At 42.0% G+C, this 21,185-nt stretch overlaps 1 protein-coding gene across 10 annotated transcripts in view; it reads right to left on the bottom strand.

Annotated features, from left to right (window-relative positions):
- Window positions 1–21,185, bottom strand: part of ARID1B (AT-rich interaction domain 1B) — a 412,984-nt gene that overhangs the window by 49,466 nt on the left and 342,333 nt on the right. For 6 of the 10 annotated variants that reach the window (XM_087425097.1, XM_087425096.1, XM_087425098.1 and 3 more), the window contains 2 exons: window positions 9,115–9,442; window positions 7,207–7,335 (listed from right to left, as the gene is read on the bottom strand). In XM_087425097.1, the coding sequence (XP_087281223.1) occupies window positions 7,207–7,335; window positions 9,115–9,442 (457 nt within the window). The remainder of the gene's footprint in view (window positions 1–7,206; window positions 7,336–9,114; window positions 9,443–21,185) is intronic. The other 4 variants (XM_087425102.1, XM_087425099.1, XM_087425105.1 and 1 more) reach the window with 1 other exon arrangement.

The following is a 21,185-nucleotide window of genomic DNA, read 5'->3' on the forward strand; positions in this document are numbered from 1 at the left end:
ACCTCAGGCACAGGAGACATCAGCTTGACAAACATTGAGTAGCAACAGCCACAAACTCATCTGGGTGATGTTTTAGGAGTGAGATAATTAAAAATGCATAGATCTCACATGCGTTCATAGACTTCTTGTACCTTAATGGACCAGTCTGTCGGCTGAAAAAAGAGAATTTGGGTCCCGAGATTTCCATCCCACATACTTGCCACAGAAATATATCAATATAGTTATTTATAATTAAAGAAAGCCCTCCTAAAATTCTTATAGATTTCTTGAGCTAAAGGTAGCCTGGGTCACAAATTACTTAATTTAAGCAAAACACTCTTCAAAATTAGGGTAAAAACTGTTGCAGGAAAGTCCTGAAGCTGAGGAAACTACAGTTCTTTCTGTCCTCACCAGTTGCTCTGGCCAGAGGAGTAGGAGAGGGCAGGATCCAGAAAGTTCTTACTTGGTAGGAATTTAATAATCAGAGGCAATCCAGTAGCAGTTAACTTTCAAAGCAAGGGGCAAAACCTTACGGGTTTTGTAGCTATGGGTTTTTGTTTGGTTGGATTTTTTAATCTATGTAAACGCAAGTGGACTTAAAAATGAAGGTCAAGATTAAGAGGAGCCTTAGGGAGTGGCTCCCACAGGCCTTAACACCACCAGCTAAGAGTTTCTGTGAGCAGTCCGAGAATCCAGCCCTCACCTATTATCTTCACATGGTCACCCGCAATACTTCCCAACCCCAGACTGGGAGAGACCAAGACACAGATCATATCCTCTTCAGGACTCATCAACTGTTCCTGCTGCCTTCAGCCCAAAACACTGCTGAGGTTATGAGATTTCAGGCAGACAACGACTCGACACTTCCTGGTATCAGCCTGGTAAAGCCTGGCGGGTTGGGGGCCAACGCTACTGCGTGAGACAGATGTGATTTCAACAATCCTATCTTTTGATAACTTTCAATAGCTGGGATTGGCTGGGCTGTGTTGCTGATTTTTTTCTGATGATGGGTGGACTACAATGCTGATTCTAGATACGATCATCTCAGTTTGTCTGGTGTGAGTGTATGGGTATGTGGGGCAGAGATGTTGGTAGGGTCAAGAGATGAGATGTGAGGACAAGTGGCCTAGACAAGTTAAAAGGGCCCACACTCCACTGAGGGGAGACTCATCCAGTTAATAAGAGCCCCGACCCTATACACATATCGTGGTGAGTAATCTTAGATGGTAAGGACAGCATCCTGCCGTGAGGTTCAGACTGGGACACAGATAGAAGACATTCTGAATTAAGAAGGCTGGGCTAGGTATGGTGGGGAACTTGAATATTTCAGAGTATGAGGAGGACACTGATGTCTGAGAGGATGCTAAAAGGCAGAAAGTGAGAGGGATTTCAGGGACAAACTTTGCCATGAGTCAAGAGATCACCAAAGCTTGGGTTACGGTATCAGGTCTGTACCAATATTCGTTCCTCCTCATTCTACCCAGCATCTTCAGCCCTAGCCCAGTATTTTCCTCATTCAGTGTCCATCAGGGAGAAGGTATAAAAAACTGGATATCTGAGTGTCCACTTTCCTGCCTCTTCTCTCTGTGTTTTTCATTAGTATTCTTCAGTAGCAGGAATTCCAAATGCCAATCCCCAGATACGTGCTGGCTCTACACCAGAATCACCCAGGGGGTTTTTAAAAAAACAGGTTCATGAGCCTCGCCCCTCCCTTGGTTGAGGTGAGGGTGTGTGTATGTTTAAAAATCTCTCTAGATAATAATCAGTTGTTTAGGGAACTTCACAGACTCTAGTATATTAAAGGGTTGCTGTACATTTCATACTTTGATTCCTTGGACCTCATGAAAGAAAAAAAAAAGTCTCTCTTGGTCTTCTAAAAATTAGTGCTTTACTACTTTTTGATTTGAAGACTAATAAATGTACTTTATGGCTGCCATAATAGTCCTGTAACTCTGAAAGATTTGATTGAAATCATAATCTTAAAATACAATATAACAATATTCATTCAAAGTCTAAATTTTGAAGGGAAAAAAGGAGCTAAAATCAAAGCACAGTGTTCAGACGATAATGCAAAGGCTTACCTTTAATTGTAGAAATAAAAACTCTGTTTAAGCATTTGAGATCTTTTCTCTGTCTTTCAATAACATGACTTTTCAAATCATAGCTATTATTTTAAAACCTAATTGTCGAAAGTCCAAGGGGCTAAATTCTTAGTTAATACAAATCACTCGCAGCCCTTCAGGCCCATAGACGCCACTAGGGCTGGGGCTTGACACATTTAGAAGTTTTTGCCCCCTCTCTTTGCCATTTTAATGCACTATCTCCATTAATGCATTTCCACTTCAGTGGCTCCTAGCCCGTTGGCAGAATTGCGTCACACTGGCTTCAGAGGAAAATGACAGAAAAAAGTGCCTTGCTGGCAAATAGCAACAGGGGAAATGAATTATAATGACACTTCACTAAAGAATAGTTGCTGGAAGGCGTGTATGTATGTGGGGTACACCTGAGACACGGGTATAAGCGCTGTGTATACCCAAGAGGACAGATCAATCCATTGGCGCTGTAAGCAGACCCAGCTGTTCCCAAGCAGAGGAAGACCACTGCTCACCAAACACTCAGCCACTTCAACATCAATATGGTCAGCCTGCTACTGATCAATCTACTTTACGGCTAAGATTCATGGAATTTATTTACCCTGTTAAAGAACAGCTAAGATTCAAAAATAATGGTAATTAAAATTCCCAACCTCCTCTTTTTACTAAAAACAAGAATATTTTAAAAGTAGTTTCAGTTATTCTGGTTTTTGGTATGATGTAAGGACTAAAATGTGGGTCTCCAGACTTATGATTGTGATGTTCACTATAAAGATTCCCTTCCAGGCAAGAGTAATAAGACTTTTCATATTGACTCATTGTTTTCAAAACTAAGAAGTCTGAGCGTTTTTCTCCTTCTGGTATTCAGGTAGTCCACTGGGGAGTCTTTGGGGACAGCAAGAGGACAGACATCGCGTGTATCATCATCATGTAGGTGTGTGCATTTACCCAGGCAGAAGTGCCGACTTCTGTTTCTATTCTTGTACGACTCAGAATCCTTACTTTAACAGCCGCACTCCAGTCCAAGACTGGGACATGCATTACTGGTGGGCAACTGAAAGGTGAAAAGCACAGAAATTCAACCCCATCTGTGCGCTGTCCAGTCAACTGTTACTCCATCTCACAAGGCATGTGGTTCCAGAAACAAACCACTCATGCTGCACACGGAGCCTGAGTGGGAGTGTCAAAGCCCTCCTTCCCTCCCAGGCGCACCAAAGGCCAAGCTGATGAAAAGAATCCAGACCTCAACGTAAGAAGTAGGATCTCCACTAAGACCCTGATGAATATTTGGTTTCTAATAGTAGAATTGCCTTTAGACATGAGGGAGAACTAAAATTAAATAAGAGTTTGTTTTTAAAGGGAAAATCTATACAGATGGCACCACGTAGGAGGAGGAGCAACAGAACGAGGAGGCACGGCCCCGGGTCTGCTTTGCCCCGCCTGTGCCTAAGTGATCCCGAGTAGGTAACATCGTCGGTCTTCATTTCCTCCACCACAAAATCAAGGGGTAGGGATGGACGACGTCTAAATCCTTCTAGCTCTAAAATCCTATTATTCTACAATAGAAACTCTGCATCCTCTTGGAACCTATTCTTACAAAACTATTATCTTAAAGATCTGGGCCAGAACTTTGACATAAACCATCTCAAGTCACCAAAGACTTGATTAAAGTTGACATACAGGAGGTGCTGGGGGTGGCAGACTTCAGGGACTCAAAGTCGACCCTGGCCTAAAGATCGAGGGCTTGTCAGACCTCCTGTAAGTTCCCTGAGGTCACGCATCACCTCTGGAGCTCACTTCCAAGAAAAACGTCTGGATAACTCTGAAATACCCAAACCCACAAATCACTTGTATTTGGCAGAGATGTCAATTGTTGGACACTACCAGAAGCACCTAGAATGAATCAATGACTGCAAAACACACTAATGACAGGGAAATTTATTTTACTGATGTGTGTGTTTTAAGCATAAAGGATACTGATAATAGATTCAGTCATTCAAAAAATATTAGGGGCCAGCCCGGTGGTGTAGTGGTTAAGTTTGTGCACTCCACTTTGGCGGCCCAGGGTTTGTGGGTTCGGATCCTGGGCGTGGACCTATGCACTGCTTGTCAAGCCATGCTGTGGCAGTGTCCCATATATAAAGTAGAGGCAGATGGGCACGGATGTTAGCCAGGGCTAATCTTCCTCAGCAAAAAGAGGAGGATTGGCAACAGATGTTAGCTCATGGCTAATCTTCCTCAGCAAAAAAGAAAAAACAAAGACTATGCTGTAGCCAAGATTCGTGGCAAGGCTTCCTTAGGAAGCAGCAGGCCAAAGTCTTTCCTAAACTTCTGGCCAACTTTGGCTCTCCTACACTCAGACAATGTCTCAGAATCCTTCCAACATGATCCTACAGACACATCAGAACTGGACGGAAGATGAAAGTCATTGCCATCCCTGATCTAGGCTTTTAGTAAGATCAACTAATACTTCCAACTCTCTGTTTCTCATTACTTCAAAAGAACCCTACATGAACTAGAAATGCTTTAAAACTGAACACAGCAATGCATTTTATGAGTAAAGAGCACATCAGTGTGTATGGGGGTCCTGGATGGATATGATGTATAAATTGTTAATTTCAAATGATTGGATATTATTACTCAGCTATTCTAGTACCTGAACAATAAGATTTACCACATTCTATTTAAGTCTTCTGATACAAAAGGAGGGATTCCCTTACTCAGAAGGTGAAAAAGTAAAAATAATTCTGTCTGTTCCTTAACTTATTCAACGCAGCTGGTGGGTTTTACCCCAGTGGTACCACTCTGAAAAAAGGAATTAGTAAAACGGCTTCAACTAGTTAAACCTGTGTGTTTTTTCTCTATACTATTTTATATTCAACTAGCTGAGAAAGCCTGAAGCATAATTGTCATAATTCTTCATTTTTACAGTGAGCCTTCTGTTTCTGTCTAATTGCACACACACGTGCCTGCACACACACGCACAGACTCGCTCACTACCTTCGTCATTAATTTGTCTTTTTCAGATTCTTTCATAGGCTCTAGGCCCTTTGGGGTTCTGACTTGAGAAAGAAGTCATTATATCAAAACTCTGTGAATACCGTGTTCCTGAAAGGCTTGAGCCACTTCTCCGAAAGAGAAAGTGACCTTTAGTGAATTGGCTTTTCAATGGGGGAAGAAAACAAAAACACGAGTTTGCTGCACTGAGCTGCTAAGTAAAGCAAAAGCATGTTGAAAATCAAATTTCTGAACCCATAGCACTACAACATGTACTATACATGTTTTCTCACTGTCAAGCTTCTGCTTAAAAAAAAAAAAAAGGCACAACAGGTTATGTGCACTGCAAAGTGCAAAGGAAGGAAGATTTAAAATAGAAACAAAACTTTCTTTTCTTTCCTTTTTGGAAAGAATACTATAGACCTGAAAGGCAAAATCCAGAGCTAATAGGGAGAGGGCTGCAAAGACGAGCCTTTGCAGAGTGTGCTTTATAAGATTAGGTAGAATAACTCCACCATCTTTCTTTTTTCTTATTTTTAATTAAGGAGGAGGTGTTATATGCTAAGGAAGCTATCTGGATGCTGCTGGCTGAAAGGCAGATTTGATCTTCCCGTGCTGCTTAGCTAACATTGATTTTCTGCCCCAGTGGGAGAGACTGTACGCTGATGCGTGCCATTTACATTCATTTTACACAGCTGCTTAATGTGGCTTGGCCAGGCACAGCCCAACTAGCTTGTGGGTCTAAATAGGACTCCTGAGTTGGTAAAGGACAGATCCTATGGATTAGCAGCTGATGATAAATGCTTTTCTCCCCCCACAGTTATCTTCCTACCGACTCATGAAGTGACCTTGAAGTTACCACAAGAAAGGCAAAAAAAGGAAAGATAATTTCCCCTAAATAAGTGTTTACCTAATTCTTTATTTGCTATTTCACTTTTAGGATTATGTTTCCAGCATTCTGTATTTGTTAGTCCACCGTTAGGACCATGTTTACAGGATTTAGAACTCTCAATTGCAAAATTATCGTTGGCTCTTGCTGTCTAAGTAAATGTATACTGAATATAAAACGACTGAAAAGCTCTCTGTGTCCTGCATTCATAACAAGTAAGGAAAGCACAGTTCTCTAAGTTTAGTCTTTAAACAAAGCGAGTTTACTGTTCCCTGTTTTATTTTAACCAAAAATATGGTAAGTTTCTACTGAAACTAACTACTGAACATGATTCAATCTATGTAGGATGATCTTATCGTTCCTATACACAAAATGATACCAGTAATATTTTGGCTTGGTAAGTCACTCAATAATAATATACTTTAAGAGCCTTTTCTAACCTCAAAATGGTGACAGGCTGATATTATACAGTTTTGTCGTCGGAAAGAACAGAGATACTTTTTGTTGCTGTATGTAATTCCTGTGTTGAAATTAACCATATGGCAACACTGTGTTTAGAAAGAAAATTCTGTGTTGGATTATTTGGTTGTATTTTCCTAGTGACTTCAGTATTCTAAAACTCCTTGGGAGGAGGAAATAACAGAAATGTATGGCACAGATGTTTGCTCAGTGATGATATAATGAAACCTCTCATAAGTCCTACTAATAACCTAAGTCATGTCTCCTACAGGGAGTCCCTTGTTAAACAAGGTTACTACACTCTGAATTTGGGGGTGCGTGTGGGAGCAGGTCATTCTCGTGGCAGGAATGACAATAACACAGTCATAATAACGGTGCTACACAACACAAGTTCCTAGACAACACAACAACAACAATGGGGGAAATGGCCCCAGAGTAGGTGATTTCTTTACTTTTACGTAGATAGAAGCTTGTATTTCCCACTCAGGCATGAAGGAGAGAAGGCGTGCCAGAAGCCATGCAAAGACAGGGTCTGAGGGACGCATGCAGGCCCCCACCAAACTACCACAGTTCCGTTACTAAGAGTGAGAAACGAAACAGAACGAAACAAACAGAAAACCCAAAACAAACAAAAATAAACAAAAAGACAACCCCCTCTGAGATGGAGTTCCTTCCAGGTCCTTCCCTTTCTCGTTTTGGGTGTTCCTTTTGCAGCCAGGTGGCACGTTCATTAACAGTTTAAAAAAAGGCCCAGGTCCCGCAGCAAGTCAGGGGATGTCAGCTACCTACCCGTACTGGTCAGGCTGGTGCAGCACGGGAGCCTGAGAGTTGCCATAGTTGGGGTGCTGGGAAGAAAACATGGGGCGTCCGCCAGCCCCAGACTGGCTGGGATAAGCAGGCGACCTAATGTATGGTGGCCTAAAGCAGAACAGAAGAACAACTTCTTTGGATTTGTTCTGTAGACAAGTATGAATCCCCCTGTCCATTATGTTATCCCCACACGCAGGTGTGGAGGGTTACAGAATGGGGCACAGACTCTGTACCATGCAGCTGCCTGGGAGGGACTGGATAACGTTCCTTAAAAAAAAAACACAACAGAAAGGGTGGGGACAGGGCAAAGGAAAGAGAAAATAAGATTCTCAGATCTAATCTCAGTTCACAGCTGTGACTTCGGTAAAAGCCAACAAATGTCCAGGCCCCGTTTAAACTCCTGGAGAGCTAAAATGGGCAGGACGCGAAGGCGAGGCTTTGAAACAGTCTACTGATTTGAAAACGCATGGATGTGTATTTACCTATTAATTGATATAAAATGAGATATAAACTGATTCAGAAAGGAAGCATAGCAAGACTTTTTAATCAAACAATTATGCCTTAATCTCTACGGTTATCTTCTTCCCAGATCATTATCCAAGGCTTCGTGTCAAATGCAATCAAGTACTTTCTACTTGAAAAGAAAATAACTTGTGCTTTATGAGTTGCAGCAACAGACAACCCATTTAAACCAAAATTAGACCTTCAATTGGACAGCCAAACCAGTCTTCACAGACAGGTTTATTAAAACAGTCCCTAAAGCCTGTGTAGGTTTGGTTCAGAGGTATAGTGCTGGGGTTCAGAAGATTTTAAGTAACCGTAATGTGGATGGGAGAGAGAGATAATGGCTGGTTTTCATTTTGATTCCTCAAGGGAAATTTATTATTATTTGGAGCAAACGGTAAGACTGGAGGGGTCCCTAACATTTTCCAAATAGCAGCTTCAGAGGAAAAGTAACAAAGGGACACATTTAAATACACACACATACACATACACACACAGGTACACACACACAGAGTAGCTTTTATTTCCCTTTGACAAAAATCAGAATCTTCTCTTTTCTTCTGAAGATACCATATCTTTCAATGTGCTTTGTTTTAAAATATATTTTAACATGTTAAACGTCATTTAAAATATATTTACATGTGCCTCTTTAAAACATATTCACTTTTGCCTCAAATTTTTAAATAAGTATATTATTTTTATACAGCTCAAGTATTTACTTCAAGAATCAATTTTAAAAATCAGGATTAAAAACAAGTCAGTAATTGAAGCTCACGCTTTGCTCTATCAACTTAAACTGTCTGAAATATTATCTTTGCTTTACTAACCGCATTTTTGTTTGGACAGATAGACAGGTGTGCCCAGAAAAATAAAATATAACATGAGAATATGAAGAGTATAAATCTCACACATGTACATTTAGACAAACACACACAACACATATATGTGCATATACAAAGTTTCTATTTTATAAGGATTTTTGTGGTGGGGTAAAAACGAGGGAGGTTCTTTTTCAATGTTTTAGACTTTAGTTTTCAGGCGTTAGAATTTCCTGCCTAAACCTCGCTGTTTTAAACGGAACCACAGAGACACTCCCAATGCCACAGGCTCTGGGATGCTGGCTGCCATGACGGGTCACAGCCGTTTCAAATCACCTCCCGCAACTGACCTGCCTACCACTCAGATTCCTTCCTCCACGTCTCATAGAACATAGTCTGTCATTTCCTTCTCTGACCGTTACAGTACAGAACGTATTTAACACAAAAGGAACGGCCAAGCGAAATGCCACGCTACTCTCGCCACCCCCGTGTGACCCGGGATGCAGCTCTGTGCCCAGCACGTGCTCACACATCCACACCCAGACCGCCCGCCCCGACGGCATACCTGCTTTGCGCTGAGTTTGCAGCGGCCTGCATCACTGCGGCAGCTGCCTCCTGAGCCTTACGGTTCACGGTTGGCATTGGTGGCCCCATTCCTGGCCCCCCCTGCTGAGACATGCCAGGAGAACTGGGGGTCATGCTGCTCATATTTCCAGGAAATGGTCTGTTCTGCATCCCTGCTGATGGCATTCGTCCCAGGGGCATAGCACCACATGGCTGGCTTGGCCCTTGTCCATGCATCTGGTTGTTGGCATTGATGCCCATGCCGGGCCCTGGGCCGCTGTAGCTTGCACCGGGCACCCCACTATACGTTGGGGGTCTGGAGTAGTTACCTAAACAAAAAGCAAACACAAATTAAAGCCTTTTACTTAATCTCTGGACTTGTGAAAGCATTCACTGGAAATACTTTTTGTCCAACAATGGGATCAACACAGAATATCAGTCATTATCCTTATTAACCCTTCCCCTGTTGGCGCTGGTGAGGCTGGCACTCTCAAAATATGCTGTCTCTGCACATTCCAAAGGCAAAGAGCCACACAGGACCACTGCAGAGGAGAGGGGAATCCAGGCTGGCCATTACAACATTAACTCCATGAACAGGGATAGAACAGCGATGCTGGCATGGAGTGTTGCTTCAATGTATCCAACCCTCCCATTCTTACATTTTAACCAAAATAATTATTTCTACCCCCAGTCCTTAGGTGAGTGCCACTCTGAGACTGCACTACTACATCACTACCACATTTGACAGTTACGATAAAGGGTTCAGAAAGACAACGTGTAAGACACAGTGCACACGTGGTCAAAATCATCCTTCAAAAGGAGGTGTCATGTGGAACTCGACATTAGTCTAGCAGAGTGAGTTTTACTCCGGTGTTGGGAACACTGGTTTTTTTTCGCTTGAGCACCAGATACAGTGGCTGGCTTGTGTTTGGTGCCACGTCTTAGGAAACATAGTTTCAAGCACCAGCATGACACTCCACACGGGAGATGGTGGCACTAGGGGAGCAGGAAGGGCCTGAGATGGAGGTGAGGAGCCCCAATTGCACCACCCCCTGCTCACAGTGGGGCACACGTTCTCAGAGTAGGATGGCAGCTGTAACGGCCCGAACTATTTCAATAGTTTCGTTTTTGCTCCTTCCACATCTTGTATTTTGACTGAGTGTACATAAATTAAATTCGAGTAAACTGAAGGCATATACAACGCCACTCCAAAACAATAACTGCAGATAATAATTGCTGAGCCATACGACGAACAAGACACTGGGTTAAGTGCTCTGTGTCAACGAGTTCATTCATTTCTCCAATAACCACATGAAATACAGATACACCCACGACTCCATTCACAAATGAAGAAAATCAATACTAGCAGGTTAGGATCGAAACTCAAGCAAACTGATATGGAACCCACATAATTAACCAAGAAAATCTGCTGTCTTCCAAGAAATGACTATTGAAATAAATGCACGCAAAAAGACAAGTGGTTACAGAATTTGGATTGACATTTCTTCATCAGTCCTTACTACTCTCTGGAAAAATCTCCTTTTTCATATAACATCACCATTCTAGGCATAGGGGGTATAAAGTTAAATATAATCTAATTCTTGCACTCAAGTTCACAATCTGTGTGTGGTGTGTGTGTTTATGAGGTGGAGGAGCAGGGGTAAGACAAGAAAAAATACAAAAACAAAAAGATAACGCAGGGCCGGCCCCGTGGCGTGGCGGTTAAGTGCGCGCACTCCACTGCTGGCGACCCGGGTTCGGATCCCGGGCGCGCACCGATGCACCACTTCTCCGGCCATGCTGAGGCCACGTCCCATATGCAGCAACTAAAAGGATGTGCAACTATGACATACAACTATCTACTGGGGCTTTGGGGAAGAAAAAAAGGAGGAGGATTGGCAATAGATGTTAGCTCAGAGCCGGTCTTCCTCAGCAAAAAGAGGAGGATTAGCATGGATGTTAGCTCAGGGCTGATCTCCCTCACCCAAAAAAAAAAAAAAAAAGATAACACACCTTGAAAAGTATGAGAATTAAAAGTCAGCCTGCGTGGGGTGGGGGATGCAGGGGTCACCTGTGGTAGGGGGAGGTCAGCAAAGATTTCTTTGGATAGAGGCGCTGTTGGGCTGCAACCTCAGTGACCGTGCAGGGCAGGCTCTGGGATCTGGGGGAGCAGGAGCTGAGTGTAAGCTGGGCATTTAGTGCCTACACGATCTCAGGTAAGTTGTTCTCATCTCTGTTTCATTCTTTTCTCTGTAAGACAGATAATCCTGTCTAATACTGTCTACTTGAAGAGCTGCTGTTAGTGTTAAAGATAGACTATATGTAAAGTATCTCAAACTTGGGCGTACAGACAGTAGGGGTTTCACTGTTGGATGTGAATAAGGCAGAAGGGGGGAGACGGAGAGCACGGGTAGAAGAGGCCATGGACGATGGCACAGACGGCAAGAGACTGACAAACTCAAGACAAAGTCACTGACGATCTTCGTGGGGCCATGAGGTAGGCACAGGGGAAGAGGCCAGAGTCAGCAGGGCTCGCGTACCAGGCTTCTAAGCTTGGGGTTTATTCTGAAGATAAGGAGGAGCTTCTCTCAGTTTCCAGCAGAAACTGGATTTGATTGGTGACAACAATAAAAGCAAATACTTGAAACTTACTATGTGCTATAAGCCCAGTTCCAAGTGCTCTGCACTAACTTATTCAATCCTTCCATCAAGCCCAAGAGGTCCCTATCATTACAATGCTCATTTCAGAGGTGAGGCACAGGATGTTGGGTAGCTTCTCCCAAGATCACGTGGCTAATGAGCAGAGAAGCCAGGTCTGCACCCAGGCGGTCTGAGTGTGGTTCAGAGTCCGCACACGCAGCCATACTGCATGGCCTCTCAAATGCTTCAGAAAAACCCACTGACGTAACAATGTCATCATAACCGCAAAACCAGGTTTTCTTAAGTCCACACATCTAAAGCTGCATTACCCCCAAATATGCAAGAAATCCAGACTTTTCAACTGTGACTGGGTGCTTGCTCTCTGCTAGGTGCATCCCGTGAGCTCTCCTATTTGGTTGCCCATGAAGCGTATTACTCATTGCAGATGGTGTGAAGGTCACTTTTCACACAGACCATGGGCTGGCAAACTTTCTGTAAAGGGCCAGATAATAAATATTCTAGGCTTTGTGGGCCAGATTGGTCTCTGTCACAACTAAACTGCCACTGTGGTGCCAACGCAGCCAGAGGTGGTACACACACAAATGGCAGTACTATGTTCCAATAAAACTTTATTTACAAACCCAGGTGACGGGCCAAAGTGGGCCATAATCTGCTGACCCTGCTACAGACCAATCTTGGGACAAGCTAATAAAGTGCTCCACCATCACACAGAGGGACTCGTTAAAGCCAGCAGCTTCTTTGTCCCTGAATATCCTCCAGAAGGCTCAAGAAAGGCTGAAGAATAACAAAGTGAGGCAATGGCAACCTAAGGAACTGGAAAACAAAAGGGAACAGAAGGAAGGATTTGACACGAGTTACCTCAGGTGCCACCAAGTTGCATGAGCCAGTCTTTTATGGCCAGCTCCTCAAATTAAACTGCCTTTTCATGAAGATACTCTGCCTTTGCAGAACTAATCAAACTTATATAGTTTTCAAGTCAAGGTAAAACATTCACTGTTTATCACAGTTATTCACAGAATTTCAAAGTTCTTTATAAAAAGTTCTTAAGTTGCTTCTGCATCTCCCATCCCACGGGACCACACAGAAGGTCCCCGGTCTGTTTCCCCACCACACCATCTTGGTGGAAAGGGCACGTTCTGCTTACTCTGGTTGGGAGGGACACAGAGCCATGGGCAGGCTGCCGAGTCCCGCCTCTTCCCACGTTTCTCAGAGCACCAGTCGTCAGCACTCTTGCGTGAGCAGAATTAAGACTTCTCTCCCGCTCCACCTCACTGACCTCACATGCTCTCACTCTCACTTCCAGATTCTCTGATAACATCAGTGAAATATAGCGCTCCTTTTTGGCTCTTGCTTTTATTAAAAATAAATAAACTCATTCACAATTTGAATGCAAATAAAATTAATTCACATATTCATGCTATTACTCCGTAGCTCGTTTCCACCCTCCCCCAACACTTGATAAGTGGCTCATTTGGTAGGAAACTATTCAGTGAAAACATATGTACCTTTGCTTTCGAAGGAAATGAAATAACACTTTAATCTTGTTTTAGAAAACAGCATTTAGACACGGTTATTGCAGACTATGCCCACAACGCAGCTTTATCAGAGAAGAACGTTCCTGATTTTGGTGAACTTGGCTTCTAGTTGGAACAGAGAAATGCTGTCATTCTGGGTTCCTGCACCTTGGGTTTAACTGGCAGCCAGGGGCTCTATCTTAATGAACACAAAGGAAAGACATGACTGAGATGGTCAGTTAGCTGGTAGCCTACTTCCATCTTTCTCATTCATGTTATGTACTAAAAAGAGTAGAGCTGCATTTCAATAGCTTTGCTCAATTCAGCAGCTGGTCTTCGTCTTACAGCCGGAAGCATTCTGTAGCTGGGGGGAGTATGCACTGGAGCACAACCACCATGCACACTCATGCACGCATGCATGCACTTGTACTTAGAAAGGCCCATTGAGTACTGGCCTCCCAATCTCTTTTTCCTCAATCAGTTGGGTTGATTCCATGAATTGGCACTCAAAAGCACATGTCAAGGGAATACGTTCTAATTATAGAGGTCTCTATTTGGTAGAAGAAATGCAAAGTCCCCTTTTCTTCTCCTTGAAACTTTAAAGACTTTCCTCATTAAGCTCACATGCCTGGATAAAAATGGTCTCTAAAGGCTTTAAGTGGCTTGAGAGGCAGCAACGGATAAAGCACAGGCTCTAGAATCCGGGTTTGAATACTGGTTCTGACACTTCCCAGAGGCTCAGCCTTGGCAAGTTATTTAATCTCTCTGAACATCAGTTTTGCCATTTGTAATGATGATAATGGGGAAGAGGTAGAAAGTGACCAGTACAGCGACAAGCACAGTCACCTAAAACATGACAGCTGCTATCACCATCGTCATCAAAAACAATCACAAAATTATCAGTAACCATTGATATGATCTTTCCCCATAATCTTTTAAAAACGTGTGGAAGGAGTAAAAAATGATTCATGCCCCCCGCCCCCTTTGCCTACGCGATAACATATCTTTCTCCCCAAAATAAATAAAAATCAAACATGTAAGCCAAGCAAAATATGAGAGGAAGAGCCAGGAATGAGGAGTGCAATCTTATTTCCATGTTTCTCTAATAGATTAGTAATTTGTTGGCACCAGCTTTGACAGAAAACAGATGGATCCAGCATTAAGCACAATGAAGGCAGCAGATGCTGGGCCAGCCCACCTCAGCTGGACGGGTCTTGCAGCCAAGTCCAAGAGCCCACAGTTTTCTAGTGGGTTCATCTTGGCACACCAGCTTTGGAAAATTGGTCACCAAATGAATTCAGATTTCAACCCACCAGGAGTTATATTCAAGCACCAGATAGAGGAAGCAGGAGCCAGACTCTATTCTAGTCACCATTATTATTTTAGGACGATCACAAATCTGTTCCTGATTCTAGAATATTTAAATTTGCTAGTTACATCAATATTCAAAGCTTACTGCTTTTCGTAAACTATTAAGTGTTTCCACTCACATAAGAAATTTTGCTTCTTAGTTTTAATCGTTCAACACTTACTTATGAGCAACTACTACATGCAAGGTTCTGTATTATTCCCCTATGCTGTGGAGGGTAAAATGGTGCACAAACCATAGAACAGACACTTTATCCTGGGTGAGAAAAAAAAAATAAATGGATAATTAGCTATATATTATGATACATATATTTGTGAATTAGGGCTAAATATGCATTTATCTTGTTGTTTAACAAATGATGTTCACCACTTTTTTTTTTTTTTGAGGAAGATCAGCCCTGAGCTAACATCCATGCCAATCCTCCTCTTTTTGCTGAGGAAGACCAGCCCTGAGCTAACATCTATTGCCAATCCTCCTCCCTTTCTGCCCCCACCAAAGCCCCAGCAGATAGTTGTATGTCATAGTTGCACATCCTTCTAGTTGCTGTATGTGGGACTTGGCCTCAGCATGGTTGGAGAAGTGGTGCATCCGTGTGCGCCCGGGATCTGAACCCGGGCTGCCAGTAGCAGAGTGCGCACACTTAACTGCTAAGCCACGGGGCCGGCCCCAGATGTTCACCACTTTTAACAGCCATCTACTAGATAATATTATTTTAAGTCGTGTTTATTGAGATAGAGTTGACATACAATAACAACCATATACAGACTTGTAACCACCAGCACAGTTAATATGGGATATTTCTACCATGACAACGAGTTGCCGTTTTATTATCAATCTCATCCCCACCCCTGGCAACCACTGACTTGATTTCTGCCTACAGTTTTGCCTTTCTCATCGTGTCACGTCGTCACACAGTATGTAGCCTTTTGTGTCTGGCTCCTTGCACTTAGCATCATGCTTTTGAAATTCATCCACATTGTTGCACATATCAGTAGTTTGTTCCATTTTGTTGCTGAGTAATATTCCATTCTGTGGACATCTGGGTTGTTTACAGTTTGTGGCAATTATGAATAAAGCTGCTAACATTTGCACACAGGTCTTTGTGTGGACATATGCCTCATTTCTCTCAGTAAAACCCTAGAAATGAAAGTGCTGGGTTGTATGGTAAGGGCATGTTTAACTTTATAAGAAACTCCACCAAAAAATGTATGAGAGTTCTAATTGCTCTATGTCCTTGATATTGTCAATTTAAAAAAAATACTAGCTATTCCAGTAGGTGTGTAGTGGATGTTATTGTGGCTTTAATTTTCATTTCCCTAATGACGAATGATTTGAGCATTTTTCATGTGCTTATTTGCTGGTTACCATATTTAAGTAAGATCCTTTCTGTGTTAAAAAAAAAAAAGTTATATTTCAGAAACCTTCTTCCAAGTCTACCTTTCTACTCAGGCCGATCACACAACGCTGCTCTTTTAGGCATTGCTTTAGGAGGGAAATTGATTGAGTCATTAAGAAGACCACAAATGCAGGTTCAAAACGAAAGTGGACTTATCCCAAGTTGCATTAAAGCTACTATTTGTTGGAATAGAGATAATTTGTTTTTTGACTTGATATATAAGGCACCGTATTTTTCCTAGGTCAACATGCATTTTAAAAAGTCTTAAAATGTAAAAGTAATAACAATATTACACAAAGCTTGTAAAAGAAGAGGAAAGACCTATTACCTAACAGTATGACTCCAGCATTTCACTTTTGGTAGTTTTTTTCCCACATATGTTATAAAAACTAACTCCTTTAAAAATTAAATTATACCATAATGCAAGCTCAGTGCAGAAAACATAGAAACAGAGGGAGAAATAGACAAAAACGGTCCTCAGCATCACCTCCCAAAGATAATTCTTAAGCAGTGAATAGTCAACCCAATACCCATCAAGCATGGAGGCAGGGTCAAGAAGGTACACCAGTGTCTCTGGAAGACTCTCTGTCTTCATTCGTTTAAGAAATAGTTCCTTACAGCCTCTTATGCCAGTTCTGTGCTAACGGCTGGGGATTCGGCAGTGAACAAGGGCAGAGAGCTTCTGGTGGCAGGACACAGGCAAAGAAATAGATCCCGATGCTGCCACGTGGTGCTAAGGACGATGAAGAAAAATAAAGCAGGGAGAACGTATACAGAGTGGTGAGGGAGGGCGTCCCTGAGAAGGTGACCGAGGAGAGCCGCTCTAGGGAAGGGAGCTGTGTGCATGGCGGCTGCCTCTCGGTGGTGGAAGGGAATCTTGAGAGAAATAACCACCAGCGAGGCTGACACCACACACAGGCCCAGTGGACACCGGGGCACAGTCAGACGCCAGGATCTGACTTCAGGGTAGTGAGTGAACAGAGCACAGGCCCTCAAGGAGCAGGCGTATAACCGTCTGCTGTGTGTGGGACCTTCAGAAAGCTACTTGTCACTCCAAAGTTTAGTTTCTTCATCTGTAAAAAGGGTATCATACCAGATTACCTATCTCATATGGTTGCTGTGGGGAAAAAAAGATAATTAACAGTAACTGTTGTTGGACATTGAAATGAACAGACAGGATCTGTCAAGGAATAGACAGAAACTGTTCCAACATTAATAAGATACCTTTTTAATCAATGAAATTATCTTTTTCATAAATGTCTATGAAATTATCAATTATATAATTGCATCATATGCCTAATTTTACTTTCATGATGCACAGATATTCAAATTTATTTCTCAAGTAAAGTATAAGAAAAAGTAAGCACTGAACAAAAAAATGAAAAAAGGTATTAACTCAATAGCCAAATTTAGTACTAAACGGTAAAGTCTCTACAGTAAGAAAGGAAGGCATCTCCAAGTCACCGATGCCACACGCTGCATGAGCACCTGCGTGCTCCCTGGGCTCAGAGTTGCTGGGCTCCGCGCACGCCCACACAGACTGCATGGGAACGGTGCCCCCTGGAGGCGGAGCTCTGATCTGCTTCACCAGATGGCAGAGGGACCAACAGCAGTTGGAGGAACCCTTCTGAAAGGACGCTTGGTACCTACCACTCTTACAGCTTTGTAAGTTGTGATTTAACAGGTCATTTCTTTCCAAACAAACATTTGAAAAAATGGCAGAGCTATGAGCCCAGGAAAAGGCACCTTGCTAAGATGTAAAGTTGCGTGTCCACATCCTGCGCTTCTGCACTGCTGTCCACGATTGTCATGATCAAGACCTGCAGTCAAGTCCACCGGATGACAAAGTTGCAATGATGCGCTTAGTCATCGGTGAGGGGAGTGCATGTCGGCATTCTTGAGTGGGGTTGATTTTGATTAGCAAGGTAAAATAATTAGCTTCATACTAGTCAAAATAAAAGTTGCTTTATGTATTTCCTTTTTTTAATTTTAAGTTGATTTGTGCTTTAAATTTTCCTTACTTCTTTCCCACTTCCCAGGTTTTGATAAAATCACGATGCTTATCAGTCTGTTAAGAAAAATTCACGCTTAAATCTTGTAACTCGAAGGCTAAATTTGAGCATCAAAAGAAGACTGCAGTAACTATCTTTTGCTATAAAATGATCTACTTCAATTTCTGTTTTTTCTAAGGTTAGCAAGGTAGAGATTTAGAATATTTCTTTAATAACAAAGCAGCATAGAATATGGAATTAATACTTTTGCCTAGCCCTCTTCATTTAACCACAAAATACAGTTAAAGGAACAGGAAGCTGTAATCACATCAAGTGTATTACAACCCATTTCAAGAATAAAATGAGTAAACTGGAGAGGGAATGACCTGCACAGAAATCCGCCTTTGGAAAGCCAAAGCACAAGATCTTGTCAATCTGCAGCACTGGCCGGGGAAGAAAAATGAATCCACATGGCAGACACACTCACCTCTGTAGAAGAGAGGCTGAATTTAGCTTAATTCGATAATAAGATGAGGTTCTGGACTTACAAGAGCGGAGACTGAAATCCTGGGTCATGGTGACACCAAGGTTGTCATGGGCCTGTAAGGTACTCTCCAATAGCTAGTGGGCCGCCAACTAGTGACATTTATACGTCGTTCCTCTTGAACTGAAATAGTTGTAAGATTATTCATGTGTCATTCACTACTTTGGAAGTGCACTCATTTCAACTAGATATCATTTAAAGTTTGCTGAATTTAGAAGAAACATATTTTAATGAATGAAGGGAGAAGGGAGATTTCAGATGGCATCTAATTTATTTTAGAGCAAAAAACCTTAAACCCTTCTCAAAAACACCTTTTACCAAGTAATTTAGAAGTAAAAGGCTCATCAGACTCACCTACTTATAAGTCCCCTGCTTCCTAAGACACACACTGTACAAATTAAGGTATAATACCAGGGCTGCGTCAGTGTACAACCTGAGCAGCTGTATGTGGTGGCCCAGACACTACCATACAAGTGAGTGACAACCAAGTGGAATCTAGGCTCAGAATTATTGTTAGTTGCCCAAGAGTAATACCACTTATTCATAGCAAAACTAAGGCTAGATCCTCATTTTTTGCAATTAGTGACAATATGCAAAAAAATACTTGTGGACAGTCAGGGTGACAGACTGTTCTAGAGAACACAAAAGCAAATAAGATAGTCTTTGTCCTTAAGAAATATAAAGGCTATGAAGATAAAATTGATTTCAGTTCTCTTTTTCCCATACAAATTCATTTATTGATAATTAACATGTTAATTACATAATTTCTTTCATTTTATTAAAGCAAGCCCCTATGGCCCTCTCTACTTGCAAGGGGAGTTATTACATGTGTTTGCTTGAAGGTAGAAAAGTACTATTTCATAAAATATACTGCAATTAAACATTTTTACACATTTAGATTGGCTTCATCCCATTTGTATATTTAATAATTTAGATTTTACAGTATTAACATACATTTCTAAAAAATTCCCCTTTTTAGCTTCACAAGACTTTTTTTTTCTTAATCTTTTTAGCATTTTTGATGTATTTCCAAGTCTCTATTCCTAAAATATTCCTGCTCCTTGAAGGCAAGTGGTTTGTCTCTTGTTCCCCTAGCAGCTCACTGAACGAATGAACCAGAGAGGAGGGGGCACATCTAAGGCATGGGAAACAACACACCCGTGACTATGTCAGTGGCCTCTGAAGCCTCCCTCGGTTTGAACCCTGGCTCTGCCACTTACCAGTTGTGGGGAGCTGGGCAAATGACTTTACCTGCTCATCTGCAATATGGGGATAATGTCACAGGTTTCCCATTAAGAAAATGGGCAAGCCTGCCTGAATTTGAACCCTGGCTTGACACTGTGTATCCTGGCAAAGTTGTTTACCTGATGTTTGCCTCAGTTTCTTCCTCTGTCAAGTGGAATACTAAGAGTACCTATCATATCGCACGTTGTAAGGATTAAATGAGTTAATATATTAAAAAACACTTAGAACAGGACTCACGACATAGTAACATATAATACATGTTGGTTGTTATTACTAATAATTTGGAGAAGCTGCTCCTGACAGTAACATGGTTGGCACAAAGAGTTATAAAATACTTTCCCCTGAGAGCTCTTAAAGACAAAATAAACCCAGAAGAAAGTCATCTAGTTAGTAAGAGAAACGGAAGATGAGACTGACGACCTCTGTGGGTCACTGCACAAGCGACTCTTTCCAGAGACATTAAAGCGTGTAACACGAGGACACAAGCTGGATATTGTACTAATAATTCTAGCAGTTAATTAAAAGAAGGAAGAAAAAAATACTTCATTTGGGTCCCTGTTTAAAAGGATCAACAAAGAGAGAAATGCCCAGGTAAGAACATTTATTGACTCGAACGATACATATTACTAGTGTAATTTCCTGTCATTTAGTGTCTGCTGAGGAGAGGAAGATACAAGCAGGAACGGCAAACAATTTTGATTTGAACATAGAGAGAACCAGGACCCTGATTTTAGGCATACAGCACTTGGAGCCAGTCAAGGAACCCAGGCGGGTACACGCCTCAGAGTGGAATGTGCTGGAGACGTCTCGTGGGAGAAGAAGAAAACCGCAGAGGGCACGATATTGCAGGCACGTTTTTTCCCAAGGGTAGAAAGCGCTGAGTAAGGAAATTACCGTCCTTATTTTAAATTGTTTCTAATACCAACCTAAACTCAGTATTTATGCCTTAGAAAAACCCCAAACACAAAACCTTCTTGACTATATAACGGAAACATTATGCAGTGGATCCATGGGCAGCATTAACATCAAAGGCTCTGGAGGTGAAGCAAAATTTAGACTCATAGAACATTAGAATTAGAAGCAACTTCCAGGGTAACATAATCTAATTTTCTCATTTTCTAGAGGAAAAGTAATTCCTAGAGAGTGAGCAATTTTCCAAGGACACACAGCCATTTGGATGAGAACCCTCATAGTGCTCTTAAGAATCTTAATGTTCAACAATTCTGGAAAACTGAGGGTTTTATTTGGAAAAGAAATCCATTCTGTAGAAATTACCTTTCTTGCTATTAAATCTTATAGTGTAAGCGCTTTCTTAGTCATTCACAAAAGACTCATCAGAGAGATGGTCCCGG

The sequence above is a fragment of the Ceratotherium simum genome, chromosome 38 (genome assembly GCF_057802395.1).
Source record: "Ceratotherium simum simum isolate JZ-2026a chromosome 38, ASM5780239v1, whole genome shotgun sequence".
NCBI classification, from domain to species: domain Eukaryota; kingdom Metazoa; phylum Chordata; class Mammalia; order Perissodactyla; family Rhinocerotidae; genus Ceratotherium; species Ceratotherium simum.